This window comes from Anabrus simplex, chromosome 3 (genome assembly GCF_040414725.1).
Source record: "Anabrus simplex isolate iqAnaSimp1 chromosome 3, ASM4041472v1, whole genome shotgun sequence".
Classification (NCBI taxonomy): domain Eukaryota; kingdom Metazoa; phylum Arthropoda; class Insecta; order Orthoptera; family Tettigoniidae; genus Anabrus; species Anabrus simplex.
The window spans coordinates 330611876-330632796 of record NC_090267.1 but is presented as its reverse complement, the minus strand read 5'-3'; the positions used below and the strand labels follow the sequence as shown (position 1 = coordinate 330632796).

The window sequence follows — 20921 nt, the reverse complement described above, 5'->3', positions numbered from 1 at the left end:
TTTGCCCATATATGTTATTTTTTTTAATTCATAAAACTATTTGGCTGAATGGTCAGCATTAGTAGCCTTCAGAATGTAAGGTCTCGAGTTTGATTCCTGACCGGGCCACAGATTTTAGCAGTTTGGTTCATTTCTATAGCTCGATGCCTGGGTGTTTGTGATCGTCTTAATACACATCTCCATTTTTTAAAATTGCACGTATCTTAGCGTTATCCAGAAACAGCAGGGGGAGGTTCCCATACGTTGTCTCCAATGTAAAGTGCAAGTTGCTGAGTTGAGGTAAGGACAGGCTCACTTGCCTACAGCCATTCTCAATCAAGTAGGGAAGTTTGCATTACATGCTGAGTGGACACAATCAATTTGGGGAGCAGAATATGCTCTAAAATCTCATGTAAGAAATATAATAAATTATACAATTTATAGCAATCACAGTGCCAACCACCTCAGATAAATTCAATAGTGATATACTCCTCCACATAGGATTAGCATTAGGAAGGGCATCTGGGCAAAAAACTGACCATAATCAACATTAGAACATTAGTGTCAACCTCAGATAATGGGGAAAAAGGCCAAGGAAAAAATTCATTCATGAAACTGAAGAGCAGAATATGCTCTAAAATCTCATGTAAGAAATATAATAAATTATAAAATTTATAGCAATCACTACATTTATTTTACACCTATTTTCTTTGATTATATGTTGATATTACAGAAAATAAAATTAGCAATGATATGATAAGTACTTATGTTAGGCACCTAAGTTACCTCTCACAGTTTAAAAGTGTTTTTTTTTTAAACACATGTTATCTAAATTAAGCTGAAGCTATCTTCCTACATGCCAGCACATAGGTTATATGAGTAGTTCCTCCTTGAATGAAATGAATGCCATATTATTTGTTTAATGTCGCCTATTGCCAAAAATTTTTAAAAAATTGCAAGGTATAGGAATTTCTTTCTGCAGGAGTTTCTTTAATATGCTGGAGGACAATGACACAGTTATTGTCTTTGAACACCCTCAAATGTCACCAACTTCAGCTGGGAACAGAAGGGCAGCAACTAATCAATGGCACCCATGACGTCAGTTAATCATTCTGGGACTGTTAACGCCATCTTCTTTAAATCATCTTGTTTCCAGCATTTTCCTTTCCTCCACTTCCATCTTTCCCAATGACCTAGTTGTAGCAGCTGAATCATGATTCTTTATTATCGTCCTTAATGTAGACAATGGGATGCCAATCATCAGAGTTGTTGTTTCTGATTAAGATTTCTAATTTATCTGGGAAAAAAGTGCTTTTCACTTAACACTCAGTTTACTCACAAACCTGCTTCAATACACTGAGGGCAACATGAAACTGACAAGTGAAATATTGCAGAACTAAGGAATGTGAACATGAGAGAGAAGGGGTAACAAAACAGTGGTCATGGTTTTATTCTGTCTGTAAAGAGTACAGCCAGAAAGTAAAGAGTGGAATATTTTAAAGTGAGTAAAATTTAATGGTAATTAAACTTTTCTTCCAATCACTGCTGAAAAAGAAATTAAATTTTTTCCACAAATGAAGCATAATAGGCAGGATTAGAAAGTAACATACATGGTAAATCTTAAAGGCTTTATGTATAAGGTATGCAGAAACCTTTAAAAAAAAAGCCTCTTATGCGGGATACTGTCTTTAAGTGGAGACTGACTGTATTATTCTTTTATTATAAAGCAGCTAGAGGTTTTAAAAGATGCTAAGAAGTTAGAATTTTGCAAGAGCTTTAATGTGCTGGATTCCAACAACACGAGGCATCACATAGTCCGGATCAAAATTATTTTCCAAACATAAGGACAATTAATTAATTAATTAATTGAGTGCGTTACTAACGTCAGCCATACAAGATGCAGAAAAGAATCCTAAGGGAAGCAGAAAAGATTTCAATACAACATTTATTACTTGGTATACAGTAAATAACTAATACAAGATGACTGCAAACTGGAACAGAGAAACCTATAACTGCTGAATGGCTGATCACGTTCATAATAATTGTTAAGATAGGTGTAGGAACTCAGAAACAATATAATGGCAGTAAGAACCACTAACTTTCATGGAAATACAACTTAAATGAGTGTGCTGCTTCACCTTTTGTATAATAATCTGCATTATGACAGATGTGCATGATGTTTTGCACTTTCATATTCCTACATATTTATTGCAAAGGAATGTGTAATAAAGTTCAATGATTCTCAAATTGATGGGTTAATTAAAAAAAATTAAAACCCTGGTGGTACCATGTTATAATTAATTTCCTAAAATATAAATAGTGTATTCCACAAAATATCTACATTAATTACAAATTATGTCAAACTAGAAGTTAAACTCCACAAGCAATAAGGATCTGCAAAATAATGACACATAACTGAATTCTTCAAACACAACAGTATGTTCACGTCTCTCCTTTGGATTGTTCAATGCATGGCACTACATGAATTATCATGCTTTGTGCTTCATGCTGACCCAACCACAGAGACAGGTTTCTATACACAGCATGTGAATGAGGAAGATGTATCAACATATTCCAAAAGTAAATATGCAGAGCATCTCTTGGTTTGTTTATTCATTTTTACAGTATATACTCTCTTCAAATATACAGAAGGCCAGTAGCTCCTGCATGAACCATGAGGGCATTTGCTGCCTGTTGAGTTTCCAACAAAATACGCGCCTCATTCATCCAATCGAGAGCTGCTGATCGAGAAGCACCCTTCAACAGATTCATGTATCGTAGTACCATCTCAAAATTCCCTCGATCCAACCAGTACCTACGAAGAGAAAGAATTTCCACCATAAATTTTCAAAACATGTTGACCAACCCACTATTTGAAGGGAAATTTACAATAGAATGCAACATAAAAGAAAATCCAGGTCCTTGGCTGAATGGTTCAATTCCTGGTGGGATGGGGTTTGGTATTTTAGCTGCATTTGGTTAATTCCTGTAGCTTGGGGGTTGGGAATAAAAAATAAAAAAATCCATGACAATATTTTCTCTTATCCAAAAAACTAATATGGGAATCATAATACTATTCTTTGTTCATAAATTCAGAATTATAAAGAATATTAAAGTTTTAACACGAGAGCATAAATTTACAATATTAAACTACAGTAATTACTACAAACGTAAAACAAATATGCAAAAGAGAACCTGAGTGAATTATACATGCACTAACCTCGATCTCATCAAGATGTCATATGTATCAAGATTAGCGAACTCCACTGGCTCGTCAGCTAACTCAGCTTGAGAGATGGGATTAACGGCTTTGATCAGAAGCAAACTCTGGAGATAGGACAGGAAGTAAATTGGTAGAGATGCACCACCTTCAGGTACTAATGCTATCTGACGAGCTGTTTTTTCAACAGATAGGAACCGCTCTCGCAGGGCTTCTTCACTATAGACACCACGTTTTATAGCTTCTGATGGAATACCTTTTATGATGGAATCTACCATGACATCTTCACCCACTAGAAAAGAAAGAGTTATTTAATCCATATTTTCAAAAAAAGTCCATACAATATGAGTTATAGAATGTCTTGACAAAGAGTCTTTAGATGGAGAAAATAATAAAAAGTAGAAAAGTAAATTTTACAGTACAGTATTGGTCCATGATTTCGTAGACAAAAGTATCAGTACCAAAGAACTATGAGGACTATAGCATCCTGTTTTTCTTACCACATACTGTTCTTTCTTTCTTTCTTAAATAATCTTTTATTTGTACTTAACAAACAAAAATAAACTTAACACTTGCAATGAACATGTTCTCTAAACTAAAGAATAACATTGTTATAAGCACTTATTAGACTTTTTAAAAATTTAAATCATTTATTGTATTTTGACTTACAAGCAGCTTTCTTGATACTATTGACCTCAGATTCCAGAGGTCGTAACTGATCTTCCCAGGGTTTGTCACTGACACTATATGATATAGACGAATGTAGAGCCTGACAGGCACTCCAAAGAAGCTGAGCTTGATGGGCATTTCTGTCTGCACTTGCACGAGCTAAGTTAAAAAATAAAATAATTCAATTAGACTTCCTTACAAACATGAATCACAAGATATTTTACACAGGAAAAATAAGGGTTATAAATTTCATGTTGTTGGTCCGTATTGAACTGAGAATAACATATGAGTATTGAATAGGTGGAAACCTTTACTGTATTGTTACTCATATGTTACAGGAAAAATAACTTTTTTTTTTATGGCTACAATATTGCTCATGGCTACTTTTAGTTTCTACAGAGGTTATGTTTGGAGAGCAGAAAGTGAAGGAATATAATGAACACATGACACAAATTTGAAACCAGAAGTCACAGGAATAAATGTTTTGAAGACTTGTTTTCGAAGAAACCCCTCTAATGTGCTAAAATCTGGAAGATGTGCACAAGTTTGTTTTAAAATGTCTCTGAACCATGACTTAGGCCTCTCTGGCTATTCAAATATTCTGCCAGCTCTACTGTGATGTAATCTATGTCATACCTTATGAACGATTAGGTTGAAGTTTCATCGGCAGGGGCTACAGGAATCTAGTATTTATTTTCTAACACAGCGTGGTGTTTAAAGACTTTAACTACAATTGAGAAAGTTTTGTTTTCAAGTTGCTCATGTAATCTGCATTCATTTGTCTGTCACCATCCCTTCTATTAAATTGATCCTCAAATCATACTGTTTCTCTCCTAAAACCTATCCTGCAATCATATCTACTCTTTCTTTTTTCTTTTGCAAAATTCTATTGATATGCTATTTAAGGAATTACTTTTTCTGAAACTTATGTCTTGTGCAATTAAAGACTTAATTGTGCTAGGGAAGGAAACTTCCTCTGAAGGAGGAAATGCTGAAGGTGTGGGAGCAGCTGGCATAACAAGGCAGTTATGAGCCAGGGCAGAATAATATGTGAACTATCTGTGTGTGTACTTAGGGAAGATTTCTATGACTCCTTTTAGAATGTAATCATCAGTTTCAGGTCTCTCTAAAAATTGTAATGTAGGGCTGAAAGAAGAATCCCACTTTCCAATACTTAATGTTTTTATAGCTAGTCATGAAAATACAAACATAATCCAGCTTAAAGTCTAATTACTTAATTAAAAGATTAGTACAAGTTTAATTCCTAAAATATGGAACATCTTCAGCAAAAAAATGTAAATGCAAAATGCAAAACATTTCTTGAACACATACTATATGTATGTAACACGACCTAATAGGTTGAAAGTCTATTTTGAAGAAAACTCCCTTATTAATGTGATGAATATTCTAGATTCCCTGTGATGTTCTTCAAAATAGAAGAGATGCTAATTTTATGTCTGTGAGGGTGAAAGAAAGGTTGGTTCAGATGGAAAATCATGGTTATGCATCTAAGGTGAAAGATTGGAAGTGCAATGTAGGAACCCTATATGATGGATGTTTAAGAGTATCTGAACATGTGGAACATGTGAATTTTCTTGTTTTAAGTGGCTTGATTGTGTAGATGTATCATGGAAAAATCTATCAAATTTTTGTTGGATGAAAATATTGAAACTGACGATGAAAAGTATTTTGACAGATTTTCAAATTTAAAAAAATTCAGTCCCCACATGTGATGAAAAATTGTTTTACTTGGTCTCTTACTAGCTTAGGGAATGTTCCATTCTACTTGTGCCAAAAATTGATTACACTTCCTCAAAACTTCTTTGTGGTTCGACTTTGAATGACTTCAATTCACGTAAAAGTTTTCTGATCTAGTCATTTTGTACCTTAACAAAAATAATATTAATAATAACTTGTGTTTGATCGTCTGTTATTCCCATTTTTCATGTACCTGTGTATAGCAAAGATAATCTATTTTACTCACTCTTGTATAATACATGTTATCTCTTTTTTGATGCTACTATAATACAATCTGTTACTTGAAACCTGTTGTTTCGGGTGTTATCATTCTTGTATCCCCTCCCATTTATTCTAAGTGTACCTACCACGCAATTCCTTTTGGGAAAAGGCCCAAAATATAATTTCATATGTTACTCCGCTGACGTCTTGCGATATTACATTTATTGTTTGTGGTTCCTTGATCACGATAATTGGATGGCGTAGTTATCTCATACCTCACGCTTTCCTGCACTCTGCTTGGTCTGGCGTTCTATCACAGCACATTAGCGTATGGTTGATGGGAGTCATCCCCTCCCTCTTTTCTCAGAAATCATTACTATTATTATTACTCTGATTACCAAGCAAACGTAACAACAGCAATAATAATAATAATAATAATATGCAAAGTGCAGAATACTTGAAGGAGGGGAATTTTTAATGAAGGCAATGATTCCCTGGTTTCTGAATGGAACAACATGACAGCCAATTTTCCCTCCCAAGTGCTAGCCTATGAAGCCTGACACATAAGGAAAGTTAGGTCTATATAACTTTCTTTTCTTCTCTTCGTGAGCAGTTCAAGGACATACCATTACAAGTCAGGATGAACAAGTACTTTCTTCACAGCTGTGCTTCATAACTTTTGCTCCAATCAAAGAAAAGAAACCACTTGCACACATCTACTTCATTGATGCTGAAATAGCTGTTATTAGTGGCATTTGTTAGAAGAGACATTTACTAACAATGAATGGTGCAAGCACTTTCAAGTTCCTGAATGTGATCTTGCATGTAACCATTATTATAATCCTAAGATTAGGCAAAGCCACTGTATGATAATAGTTAAGAATGGGATACATCATAAAAAATGATATGGGAATAAAAATCACAAGGACAAGATTTCTAGATGGATAATGTGATATGGTAGTGGCAATTATTTATAGAGGAAAGACCAAGATCATCATGCTGTCACTTAACTAAACATTGGAGAAAGAGGAAGAGGTCAAACCCTTCAAAAAAGCTGTCAATAAAAGAAAAAGGAAATACTTTAAAATTTACAAAAATCAAGGACTCTCTTACAAAACTATATTGTTCAAAAAGAGTTAAGAGTTGATATTTTATCAACTTTTTATTGGGAACACTGTCGACAAAATAGTTAATGGCCTAGACATTACTCCCTCATATTTAAATATATTAAAACTTATATAAGATATAATAATAATAATAATAATAATAATAATAATAATAATAATAATAATAATAATAATAATAATAATAATAATAATAATTTCGGGTGGCTATTTCTAGCCGAGTGCAGCCCTTGTAAGGCAGACCCTCTGATGAGGGTGGGCGGCATCTGCCATGTGAAGGCCACTGCGTGTTATTGTGGTGGAGGATAGTGTTATGTGTGGTGTGTGAGTTGCAGGGATGTTGGGGACAGCACAAACACCCAGCCCCCGGGCCACTGGAATTAACCAATGAAGATTAAAATCCCCGACCCGGCCGGGAATCGAACTCGGGACCCTCTGAACCGAAGGCCAGTACGCTGACCAGTCAGCCAACGAGTCGGACAGACATAAGATAATTATTACTGACATAATAAAACAAGGAGCAATTTCTAATAATGGTTGGTTTTACATCCCACTAACGATTTTTATGTCTGAACACGTGGTGCAGGGAGAAATACGTCTGCCTGTCACCCGGCGGCCCCGGGATTTTTAATTGGCAAATTATTAATATCCCTGGCCTGGGGACTGGGTGTTTGTGCTGTCCTTAACTCACCTTTCCTCACATTCAACACTCTACACTTCCGCAATTCCAATTACACGCAAGTTTATATCATGTGATGCAAGTAGGGGCAAAAGATCTCTATAGATCGATGCCCCGAACAAATACATTAAAAAAAAAAACACACACAACTTTTATGGTTTTCGAAGACAATGAGGTGCTGGAATTTAGTCCGATGGGAGTTCTTTTACATGCCAGTAAATCTAGCGGCACAAGGCTGACATATCTGAGTACTCCAAATACTACTGGAATGAGCTGGGCTCGAACCTGCCAAGTTGAGGTCAGAAGGCTAGCGCCTCAACTGTCTGAGCCACTCAGCCTGGCTAAGCAATTTCAATTTGCCAAAGGTCAACTAGGCAGACAATTTGGGGGTCTACTGACAGATATAAATACTGCTTCTACAAAATGTGATAGCAAGTAACTACGATACAGTACAAGATAATTCTGAAGAAAATTTATCAATTCCAGGACTATGGCTAACAACTTTACATACTGCAGAAAGAACCGTGCAATCCTGGCAGGTTTCCAAAATCCAAAAAATTACCAACTTACGTTCAGCATTCAAGTAGAGATCAATAAAGCCCTGCGCAGATGTATAAAATAACATCCACTCCGCATTTCATTCATCCGCACCCGCGAATGCTTATCTGCATCCACAAATGGTTATCCGCGGATATTATAAATATTTACCTACAGTATATTACACCCGAGATATTGAAACGAAAGACCTGTAACATAATACAACAGCCCTGACACCTAGCATCACAACCCCTACAGTCACATGAGAGATTTTCTCAAGACAACTACCGACGTATTGACCTTTGTTCCTTCCTTCCTTCCTTCCTTCCATTAATCGCGGGCAGGAGCCACTTAGGCTTAGGTCAGATTTATGGCTTTATGACCTCAAGGCTCTGTATAGCACCATTCGCCTATACCAATGTCAAGGGCCACCTAACTACAACCAAAAGTAAGAGTATACCCGAGTGAAAATCAATAAACATCATTACAGTATTTAGAAATTATCAGCAAAATTATCCACACTGGGATACAGTTTGTATCCGCCAAGACACTAACTTCGTGGATATCCGCAAATATCTGCACCCGTGCAGGGCTCTAGAGGTCAACACTGCTAGATACCTTTCAAAGATGTTTCCAGTCCTTTTAATCTCCCCATCATTCCAGCTAGTTGATACTTGAACTTGGCTTGCTCAGTAGCCATCTTCTCATCCTGCATTCGAAGGAATTCCCGTTCCAGTTCCTTCTCTCTAACAGCCACAGCATCTAACAAGTGATCAGAGTGAGCTTCTGCTTGTCGTTTAAGCTGTAACCTCATCTCCTTTTCACTCTCAACCTTTAGACTGAGTATCTGTGGAGAAAACAATCACAATATTATAATTAGGGGCAGATTTCTATGACAAGTCATATTTTTTTCCCTTAACATTATATCATTTAGTCTTGTATTTTGAACACGTTTCCAAGCGTGATAATCAAAATGAAAATGGCTTTACTAGGCATATAAATACATATTTATGCTTTTGTTTTGAATTCTGCAGCATATTTTGAACAAAATCTCATTATAAAGTCATATTTTGGTATTTTTCATTTGAATTTCATTTTAAAAATGACAGTAAGCTATTTTTCAGGATAGACTGAATATATTTCTACTGAAGAAACATTGAAAAATGATGTATAGAATGTTTCTAGCAGGTAAGAGCTATTATTTGCTAGCTGGGTCAATTCCCGGAAACAGGCAATTCTGCAGTTATTTGTCATTGTTCATATCTCTACCATTGCCCTTCCCTCTTCCTCCTTCAACACACTAAATGACCTTGTTTATTGAAGGAGCTTCAGTCATTCAGTTGCTTCCAATTATGCCTAAAACTAAAGTCTCAGTTAGTAAGAAGTTGCAAAGTTTTGTTTGTGAATTTGGTAAAAACATATTCTGTACAGATTGAGTGTTGTGAGGTACAGTTACTGCCAAAAAAAGTTTCTCTGTGCTACAACACTGTAATACTGTGAAACATAACGAATTGTGTAACTAGACATTCTGCACTTGAAAATAGGCAACGTCTGCTATTCGAAACCCCAACATCAAGTTAACAGTTGTGCCGTTCTACCTTTATATTGCGTGCTCCAATATTGAGGACGTGAGTGCAATAACAGCATTAGTCTACTTAAGCTGTTATTGCATAAACACCAATTTTGAAATCCTTGAACCCTGTGCTACCAAACAAGCCAACTCTTAGTTCCATCTGATGTCACTAGAGGTCAGGAGTGGATGGAAAGTGTCACCACGCACTACGCTGTTTTTGCAGGGATCCAGACTGTACTGCAGGAACAGCATGAAGAGGTGAACATCGTGTCTACTAGCGGGATGTTACAGTCACAAACTGAGTGCAATTCTAGCGATTACGAGTGCTCCGTGCCAAGTGAATGTGATTCAAATGTGACTAATGGTACGGAAGGTATGAATGATAGTTTTACACCTACAGGCAGAGGGAAAAAGAGGAACCCGAACCCAAAGAACTGGAAGAGAAACATAGCAAAACGGGTGCAAAACAGTGGCAAGAGTTATATTTCGGTCGTAACTGGAAAGGAAGTGAAGAAGAAGGTATTCCGAAGAGTGAATAAATGTTGCAGAAAAAGGTACTACGTACGTCCCAGTATTTCCTACTTTATATTTAGATTTTTTTGTTAAAAGGAAGCCATACTGACTGTTAGGCTTTCATTTCTTTTACTGATTAATCATTACATTTTCAAGTGCTTCGAGACTGTAAATCATGAAGAACAAAAGGAATGTCATAAATCATTTTGGAACACTGGCGATAAAGTGCTGCAAGATATGATCTTAATGGGTTAAATGAGGAAGAAAGAAAAAAGTTTCAGAAACGGACAAATGAGCGGCATAACCTATGGAGCTACTGTGTCAAAGTCAAGAATGATGACAAGGCAGTCTGTAGGCAGTTTCTACTCTCCGTACTGCAGATATAATCGGAAATGTGTGGGAACTTGTTGAAGAGCACTGGATGCAGATTTCACCACAAGGAAACTCATTACAGTCGTGCAAAAACAATCTGAAAAATACTTTGAGGACCCTGTTTTGAATGTAGTAAAACGGTATACTGCTTTCAAACAATATTTTTATGAAAAGACGGAAAAAACCACTAAAAATGAGTTACAATACATATAAGTATTTCAGAGCAAACAGTGAGTTTTCATTTCAGCAGCCAAGGACTGATAAGTGTAACTATTGTGCAGAATGCGAGGTTAAACTGAAAGCAAATCCTGATAGTGTATGTAAATCAGAATACATGTTTCATAAAAAGAGAGTTGAGACTTATAATGGATTAAAATCAGAAGTACTGGCCAAGGCGAGCTATGATGATTCTACTTTACTTGTACTGGAAATTGACTATGCCCAAAAACTTTCGTTATCTTGTCTAAATGTAACTGCTCAGTTCTATAAGAGGCTTTACATATTAAATGTGCATTGCCACAATGATGGAAGTAGTAACTTTTGTTTTCTTGAGCCAGAATCGAAGAATGATCCAAATTCAATCTGTTCTTTTCTAGTCAAAATCTTGAAAGAAGGCCTCACATAAAAAAGGTTGTATAGCTGTCCGATTCCTGTGAAGGCCACAACAAAAACAGTACCATGGTAATGTTCTGTGCATGGCTAAGTAGGGTATTTAATGTAGAGGCAAAGCACCTCTTTCCAGTAAGAGGTCATTCTTTCAGTCAGTGTGACTGTAATTTTGGAAAGTATGGTATGCTTTTCAAGCAAGTTGAAAATCTAGAAACTGTTGAGGAATACATCAGCATAATGAAAGATTGTAGAAGGAATCCAGAGCCATTTCATGAAGCTATGTCAGCTAATTTAATAAAAGACTGGGTATCAGCACTCAAACCTTTGTTTTTAAGTGTTCCTGTAGTGAAGGGCAACAAATTTTCAATTCAGAAATATGTAAAACTTCACTACAAGAATGGTATTGTTTCAGCCATTTGCTTACATAAATATGAAGGCTGAATTTCTTAATTATAGTGATCTAAAATTGACTAATGTAATAAAACCAGGTGTAAAGACAAAGAAAAGAGCTGATGTACTGTCTTTGATGAAGTACTTGAAACCTTAAAATGTTAAGTGGTATGAAGACACCTTATCTGTAACCCAGGATCCTGAAAATTCCGAAATCAAACCCGATATGGAATCCGAAGTCAATACTGAATAATTCAGACATGGGTACAAAGTTCAAAATAGTTTCAATTTCAGAAGCTTAACAAAACCAAGGGCATGAAAGCACGGACAAATAGCCGTGTGCTATTCTTAATATTTTAATTTGATATTGTGAAAGAATTGAAAACATTACCTGTGTTCACTGATTATTATGGAAAGTTTTGTGCCAGACTCTACCAGTGTATGTGACAAATACATTTACAGAAATTCAGTCGTGAGTCATTAATTTCATCTGTCTTCCTGACCTATTTCCTTCACATAGCAGATTCTAATTTTCTTCATATTTAAGTGAAACTATATATTTATACATTTTTCCCGTATTTTATGCGATAACAGCGTATATTTAACAATTTAAATTCATTACAAAGTCCTAGAAAAATCACAAAATTTTATCAGATTCTCTAGGAATGTTGCATTTTACATCTGAAAAGCAATTGAAAGAACATTTAACCTTATTTACTGATTTATTCTTCAGGTACAATAAATTGAAACTTTACATGCTGGTTTTGCAAAATAGCATAAATCTACTTACGCTCTTATTGCACCCAAGTCCTCATATAGACTAATATGTATTTTTTGGACTTACCTTTTATTGTCCACCGTATACGCATGTTTATTTTGACTTCTGAACTGTCACCCACTCTCGGTCATCTGATACTGGTTGCCATATTGCATGCTCAGCTGTTTCCTTCACATACAATTGTCACGTCCTCACCTATTTTTAATTGCTAACACTTTCTCAAACTATCTTATGGCTAATAAATACTCGCCACCTTGCCTGTCTGGCAGGTGGAATCAAGAGTGCATTTCTTCTTCACCTATGAGCACAAAGGATCTCAGCATGGGAGCTTTATCTCTGCTCCATGATTCTTCATGTATATTTTACTAGGTGAGAGATATGGAGATTATTTTATATAACATTTAACTTTTTTCCTCTATGGCCACCTTGGTGGGAGTTGGAGCAGTGATCTACACATATTACTTGGGCCATATTCTGTATAGTCACAAAATTTTTGGGGATGAGCCTAATATCATCTATATTGAAGTGCACTATGGAAGCTGAATGGATGTCTCCCATAACCTATTTGTATATGCATGCCTGATGTTCTTCCTGGATCCTTTCTTCCGTGCCTTGTTTTTTGTATTACAAGTTTATTCATATTTGAATTTTGAATATATGAAACATGATCCCTTGGAGTAGGTTTTACTAGAATTCTATCGCGACCGATGTTATGGACTAGTGTTACCCTAAGGACTCGTGAACTTTTCTTGCAAAATCCTCCCATCATTGTATAATTGGGTAATTGTATAGTTGTATAATTAGGTAATTAATTTTCTCTTAATGTTGGTTATATTGTACCTTTTTCACTTGGGAGAGAATTTATTAATTGATAATATCTGTGTCCTGGCAACGATTAAATTAAGATTGTGAAGACTGTAAATTGTAGATTTACTGATCTTACACTATTTGTATCAATCCCCTTTCAGGTTATGAAAAAACCTCCTATTATTAAATGTTATAAATTATGTTCTTAAATGGTCAGATATTCCCTTGTTATAAATGATTTGCTATTTGTTATCTTTCCACTGGATGGAAATACATATATAAATGGAAAATATGGATTCCATTATCTTGTCCTAACCTTGTCCATATCGGTCCTACTGTCCTCACTCATGAACATTTGGGCCCTGCTATTACTCACTTTATATTCTTCCACTGCACATATATTTCTAGTGGTTTATAACCTTCAAACTTTTCCATAGGGTAATGATGAAAGTGCATCTTATGCATAATTCTATTAGTAATACTGATCCTGTTATGTCCACCAGAGGTGCCAGCCAATGAAGTGGGTTTTTGCCTTATTAAAAATACTGTAATTGAAATTTAATACATTTGATTTTGACAGTTAAGTGAAGTTGAAGAAAAAGAAAGCGATGAAAGTGTTTCTCATTCTGTAGCTCTACAGTGTATAGATACCCTGATACGTCTTGAGGTAAGGAAACAGATGAACAACCAAAAGCAGAGAACCTTTACAAACTTCTTCAGAGCACAATAATGTGTGCGAGTTATCTCTATAAATGTATTATAGCCTACTTTATACGGTACTGTATTTAACACTAGAACCGTCGGAGCGGTCAAATTGACCACTACACATTTTCCAAACTTAGTTTTGACTACAGTTTTTATTGTAGGATATTGATCCGCAGTGACTTTTCCTGATTAGTAGTCAGGAAAATCCATATTAAATATAATTAATTTTGCATTTAGCGGGTATACCTACTACCACCGGAGCGATCATTTTGACCGCTGTATTAATTATCATAATAAAATGTATTATAACACATCTCTCGTTGAGATATAGTCAATCTACTTATAATTATCCTACCAAAAACGGTAATGATAAAAAAACACAACAGAACTTGGATATATTACGAATTGTACGAGCATTATTTCCACTGCGTCTCCGGTAGTGTTATCATTCGTCAGGTTGTCACAGTACAGTAAACATGTCTCGTAAACCATCAGTTGCTGAGTCTATTGCATGACAATCCTGAAGATATGTCTGATGTAGAATGTAGTCCAGATATAAAGGACCTAAAAAGAGAAAATGCATACGAAGATTACTACCAGTCAAGTGATAACTCGGAAAGCAGTGATTCAGATCACGCTGAAATCCGGATTGTTCAAGCTGAAGGTACGTTGATATTAGTATTATTATAACTATCAGCATGACAAGTTTGGTGAAATTCCTTGTTTATACAGTATTCAAATTATAATGATGCCTCGCATAGGGTGAGTACTGACGAGGTCTCTATTATTCTATTACAGCCGTAGACAACGTAACCGCTAAAGAATGGTATCGTAGGGGACTCGATAACTAAGGTAAAGGCCTCCCATGGCCAGATAATGCGCCATTAGGTACTGATGTCATCATGGAGTGGACTGTAGCAGACTGGGAATATGGCACCTAATTGGATTGCTTGCCATAACCCTTGAAAGAAAATCCAGGAGTTACTTCATATTCATAGCGGCATGTTTCTGACGACAGTGTAACGAGTGCGTGGCATCTTTCTGTTGATAAATAAATATTGAAACTCATAAAGCAATGTAAAGAAACAGAGGCAAAATAATAATGAGTAACCGTGTGTATCGAGAACGAAGATATAATAATTTCAATAGCAGTCAAAATGACCACATTGGCGGTTCCAGGTATATAATATGTTCCGGCGATTCTAGTGTTAAAACACATTATTGAAGGCATTTTTCCTGCAATAAACATATTCTTTTGGATTATCCGTGTCATTCACCCCGGATAATCAAGATTTTACTGTATTCTAAATTATTTCGTATTACACAATAAAATTTGCACATTACCAGTGAGTTCTGTCAAAAAACATTCTTTGTAACGTGTTTTTCACCCATCAGCTGCTTTTCAGTGTGGATTTTCTTGAAGCATCCCCCCCCCCCCCATTACATTTTTGCCTTCTGGACTATAAACGATTCCAGTAAAGATGTGTTTAATGTAGGCCGGAATTCCTATTTTTCCTATCAACACTGAAAACTCTTTCTGCGGGAGAGTTACTGTCACGTACACTTAGTGCTTCAAATACAATATTACTTATATTATTTAAGGTTTTACAGTGGATAAGAGCAGAGTAGAACTCTTTCAATCACAATGAATTTCACAATGCTCGCGGGTAACAAAAGGAAGTGGCAACTGAAGTATCGTTGCCAACTCACAAGTGGTGATACGAGGAGGGCTGAGCAGTAATGCTCGAAAGGATTTCTCTTTTCCCCATAGAAAATTATTTCTTTGTGATATTGTTGCATTTTCGTAATAATTTCCCCTTTGAACGTAATCCTGTAACCGTGAGGTGAAATCCATAATAGCTGGCACCTCTGGCACACTCATGTTCATAAAAAACAGAACATGTTGAAAGACTAGAGATAGGAAGTTCATATTCCCAGGACATATGCATTAGTATGTTCTGAAGAAATGATTAGCATTTGAACCATGTCAGCCCTCAGGTTCAAGGTCCATATCGATATCTCGGCACATCACCACCGACTGGTAAAATATGTCTGAGGCTCTCATCGCTAGAGGATATAAAGTCAATAAAGCAGAAGGGGACAACGGAACCTCCGGTGTAAGAAGATGAAATCAGGAGTGAATTTAAGACATTTTTTGATAAGTTCTTACATGGAGTAGACAGTGAGGAACCCTGTAGTAGTAACGAGGTAAGTAGAAGCATAGAAACAACAAATTACATTGCTGGAGATAGAAAAGTTCCTGGAAAGTACAAGGAAAGGAAAAGCAGTTGGAGTGGATGAGGTAGGTACAGATATGTTGCAAGCAGCAGGAACTCCAGCAATCCAGTGCTTGTATAGACTCCCACAGAATGGCAGGAAATCACTATCCCAGAAGATTGGAAGAAGGGTATAATCATACCTCAAACTGCCATGGAATTACTCTGTGCTCTCATGATCTAAAACTTCCAGAAAAAAATCACAGAGTAAATGAAGAGGAATTGCAGAACCTTTATTGGAAGAGGAACAATATGGTTTTAGGCCCAGAATAACAACTACAGACCTTATCTTTCCTGTCAGGATATTAATGGAAAGCACTGGAAAAAGGGAAAGAACTCTTTCTACCATTCCTAGCACTGAGAAGGCTCATGATAGTGTTATCACGGGAGCGTATATGGAAATGCCTAAAAGAGCTGGGCTATCAAGACAGTCTTACTGCAAAAGTGAACGAAGATGTTGTATGATAAAACCAGCAGTTGTGTGCAAGTAGGTTACGGGCTGTTCAATGGTTTGAAACGAAGAGAGGAGTACATCAAGGCAGTGCTTTCTCACCCTTCTTATTTATCACTGTGATGGATGCCATAATAATGGCAATAAAAAGGAAGGAGCAGCAGGACTTACAAGCTTTCATCTCTGCAGACGATGTGTAAATCTGGGGTGAAACAAAAAATGATGCAGAGGAAAAGCTGCAGAAATGGAGCTGGGAGTTTAAAAGACATGATTTAAATATCAGCAACGCTAAGACTGTGGTGAAGAAGTTACAGAGGGGAGATGACAAACCATAAAATCAGAGTAAATGACACCAAACTGGACAGTGTTCCAAAGTTAATGTACTTGGGTAGTATAGTATCAAAAGACAACCTTGCAAAATATGAAGTGGACAGTCAAATTAGAAAGGCAACTCAATTTTACCACCAAGTATGACAGCTGCTTTGGGGTAAACAATACCACTGAAAGCTATGATGACATATCAATCCTATTATACACCCATCCTCATGTATAACATGGAAACAACCATTATTAACAAAACAGGACAATTCAGAACTCCAAGCAGCAGAAGTGAGATTTCTATGCACCATGATACAGAAGACCAGGAAGGACAAGAAGAGGAGGTGGGAATAGGAGACAACACAAACAATAACTTCAAACAATTTTATGAGTGCTGTTGAGCACTGTGTCAATGTCTTAGTTTATATACGTATGATTCAAAATAAAATTTTTGAAGGCTATTAAGGAATTTTATGAATAGTAAGTGATATTTTAATAATAATTAAGAAGTGCGCACAATGTGCATTATGTTTGTTTAGCATAGTCACACAATTACTTTGATCTCTTTTTGCAAAACTGCAAATGGTATCTTCCACCACACAGTTCACATATATACGAATCACACGGTTCATGGAATCTCTTACTGATGCAGACTGCACGATGGAAACCATGTCATGCAAACCTGGTGACCACATGTCTGAACTCATAGTCTGACTGGGTCCAGTCCCTTTTCGTCATCGCGTCAGTGCTGTAAAATTCCCACCAAATATCAATTCTTTTTTGTTCCCGTCTTTTTAATGTTTGCTGAAAGGAGTCCGTTGAAGGTAGAAGGATTTTATTTCTGATCTCTTGTATTAGATAGTCTTCTTTTGTTAGTACGTATACAAGTCTTGATCGGGTGAATTTTGATACACCGAGTGTTCTCTTGAGGAATGATGCCTTCACTTTCTCTAGGGTTCCTAGGTCGCTTATTTTTAAATGGTCCCATGTAAGTTCCATTCCGTATGTTAGGACTGGCATTATTTTCACTTGAAATAGTTTCACTGCGGTGGTCAAAGAAAGTTTTTCTGGATTTTGAATGTCTTTCATGGCTCTAATCGCTGCTGATGCCTTTTCTTTTACATGTATAAAGAAGGTGGTCCGGGTCGTTTGGAGGGTAATGCCCAGATATTTGAAATGAAGTGATACTTTAATGAACCTGATAGTTTTGCTCAAGAATGTGCTACCAAGTAGGTAGGTTGTCCAGTATCTTCAACATCCTATTGTCTGTTTATTCGTATTACCTTCGGTCGTCCTTGTTTTGTGTAACTTTTGCTTAATATTTTCTCCTTCATGAATTTACCGAGCTCAGAACACTTCAAGCAAGCCTCAGACCAATGGGAGTAATGGAGTCCCACTCCCATTTGACAGGCTCCTTGGAAACAACTTTGCGAACGAAATGGAATTCGATGGAGATCTATCAATATTAATGGGGCTTATGGAAGAAAGAAGGTAGAACTGGCTGAGTCAGCAAAGAGGATGCATCTGGATGTGCTAGGATCAAGTGATATTCGGGTAAGGGGAGATAATGAGGAAGAGAGAGGAGATTATAAAGTCTACTTGACGGGTGTTAGAAAGGGAAGGGCAGAGTCTGGGGTAGGGCTCTTTATCAGCAATACCATTGCACGCAACATAGTTTCTGTTAGGCACGTAAATGAGCGAATGATGTGGGAAGATTTGTCAGTGGGAGGAATTAGGACTAGAATTGTGTCCGTGTATTCACCATGTGAGGGTGCATATGAGGATGAAGTTGACAAGTTTTATGAAGCATTTAGTGACATCGTGGTCAGGGTCAACAGCAAGGATAGAATAGTGCTAATGGGCGATTTCAATGCGAGAGTTGGGAATAGAACTGAAGGATACGAAAGGGTGATTGGTAAATGTGGGGAAGATATGGAAGTTAATGGGAATGGGAAGCGTTTGCTGGACTTCTGTGCTAGTATGGGTTTAGCTGTTACGAATACATTCTTCAAGCATAAGGCTATTCACCGCTACACATGGGAGGCTTGGGGTACCAGATCCATAATAGACTGTATATTAACAGACTTTGAATTCAGGAAATCTGTTAGGAATGTACAAGTTTTTCGCAGATTTTTCGATGATACAGACCACTATCTGATCTGTAGTGAACTAAATATCTCTAGGCCTAGGGTAGAGAAAGTGAAATCTGTCTGCAAACGAATAAGAGTAGAAAATCTCCAGGACGAGGAAATTAGACAGAAGTACATGAATATGATTAGTGAGAAGTTTCGAACAGTAGACAGTAAGCAGGTTCAGGATATAGAAAGTGAATGGGTGGCATACAGGGATGCTGTAGTAGAAACAGCAAGGGAATGCCTAGGAACAACTGTGTGTAAAGATGGGAAAAGGCAAACATCTTGGTGGAATGATGAAGTGAGAGCAGCCTGTAAACGTAAAAAGAAGGCTTATCAGAAATGGCTCCAAACAAGGGCCGAGGCAGACAGGGATTGGTACGTAGATGAAAGAAACAGAGCGAAACAAATAGTTGTTGAATCCAAAAAGAAGTCATGGGAAGATTTTGGTAATAACCTGGAAAGGCTAGGTCAAGCAGCAGGGAAACCTTTCTGGACAGTAATAAAGAATCTTACGAAGGGAGGGAAAAAGGAAATGAACAGTGTTTTGAGTAATTCAGGTGAACTCATAATAGATCCCAGGGAATCATTGGAGAGGTGGAGGGAATATTTTGAACATCTTCTCAATGTAAAAGGAAATCATCATGGTGGTGTTGCAAACAGCCAAGCTCATGGGGAGGAGGAAAATGATGTTGGTGAAATTATGCTTGAGGAAGTGGAAAGGATAGTAAATAAACTCCATTGTCATAAGGCAGCAGGAATAGATGAAATTAGACCTGAAATGGTGAAGTATAGTGGGAAGGCAGGGATGAAATGGCTTCATAGAGTAGTAAAATTAGCGTGGAGTGTTGGTAAGGTACCTTCAGATTGGACAAAAGCAGTAATTGCACCTATCTATAAGCAAGGGAACAGGAAGGATTGCAACAACTATCGAGGTATCTCATTGATTAGTATACCAGGCAAAGTATTCACTGGCATCTTGGAAGGGAGGGTGCGATCAATCGTTGAGAGGAAGTTGGATGAAAACCAGTGTGGTTTCAGACCACAGAGAGGCCGTCAGGATCAGATTTTCAGTATGCGCCAGGTAATTGAAAAATATTACGAGAGGAATAGGCAGTTGTGTTTATGTTTCGTAGATCTAGAGAAATCATATGACAGGGTACCGAGGGAAAATATGTTCACTATACTGGGGGACTATGGAATTAATGGTAGATTATTAATATCAATCAAAGGCATTTATGTTGACAATTGGGCTTCAGTGAGAATTGATGGTAGAATGAGTTCTTGGTTCAGGGTACTTACAGGAGTTAGACAAGGCTGTCATCTTTCACCTTTGCTGTTCGTAGTTTACATGGATCATCTGCTGAAAGGTATAAAATGGCAGGGAGGGATTCAGTTAGGTGGAAATGTAGTAAGCAGCTTGGCCTATGGTGACGACTTGGTCTTAATGGCAGACTGTGCCGAAAGCCTGCAGTCTAATATCTTGGAACTTGAAAATAGGTGCAATGAGTATGGTATGAAAATTAGCCTCTTGAAGACTAAATTGATGTCAATAGGTAAGAAATTCAACAGAATTGAATGTCAGATTGGTGATACAAAGGTAGAACGGGTCGATAATTTCAAGTATTTAGGTTGTGTGTTCTCCCAGGATGGTAATATAGTAAGTGAAATTGAATCAAGGTGTAGTAAAGCTAATGCAGTGAGCTCGCAGTTGCGATCAGCAGTATTCTGTAAGAAGGAAGTCAGCTCCCAGACGAAACTATCTTTACATCGGTCTGTTTTCAGACCAACTTTGCTTTACGGGAGCGAAAGCTGGGTGGACCCAGGATA

At 36.9% G+C, this 20921-nt stretch overlaps 1 protein-coding gene across 1 annotated transcript in view; it reads right to left on the bottom strand.

Annotated features, from left to right (window-relative positions):
- Positions 1 to 1906: 1906 nt before the first annotated feature.
- The window catches only part of Mitofilin (inner membrane mitochondrial protein mitofilin), a 197711-nt gene continuing 178696 nt past the window's right edge, over positions 1907 to 20921 (bottom strand). Inside the window, exons 10-13 of the mRNA XM_067143176.2 lie at positions 8786 to 9014; positions 3869 to 4027; positions 3200 to 3491; positions 1907 to 2794 (exon numbers count right to left, since the gene is read on the bottom strand). Of these exons, the coding sequence (XP_066999277.2) occupies positions 2617 to 2794; positions 3200 to 3491; positions 3869 to 4027; positions 8786 to 9014 (858 nt within the window). The 3' untranslated portion in view covers positions 1907 to 2616. The remainder of the gene's footprint in view (positions 2795 to 3199; positions 3492 to 3868; positions 4028 to 8785; positions 9015 to 20921) is intronic.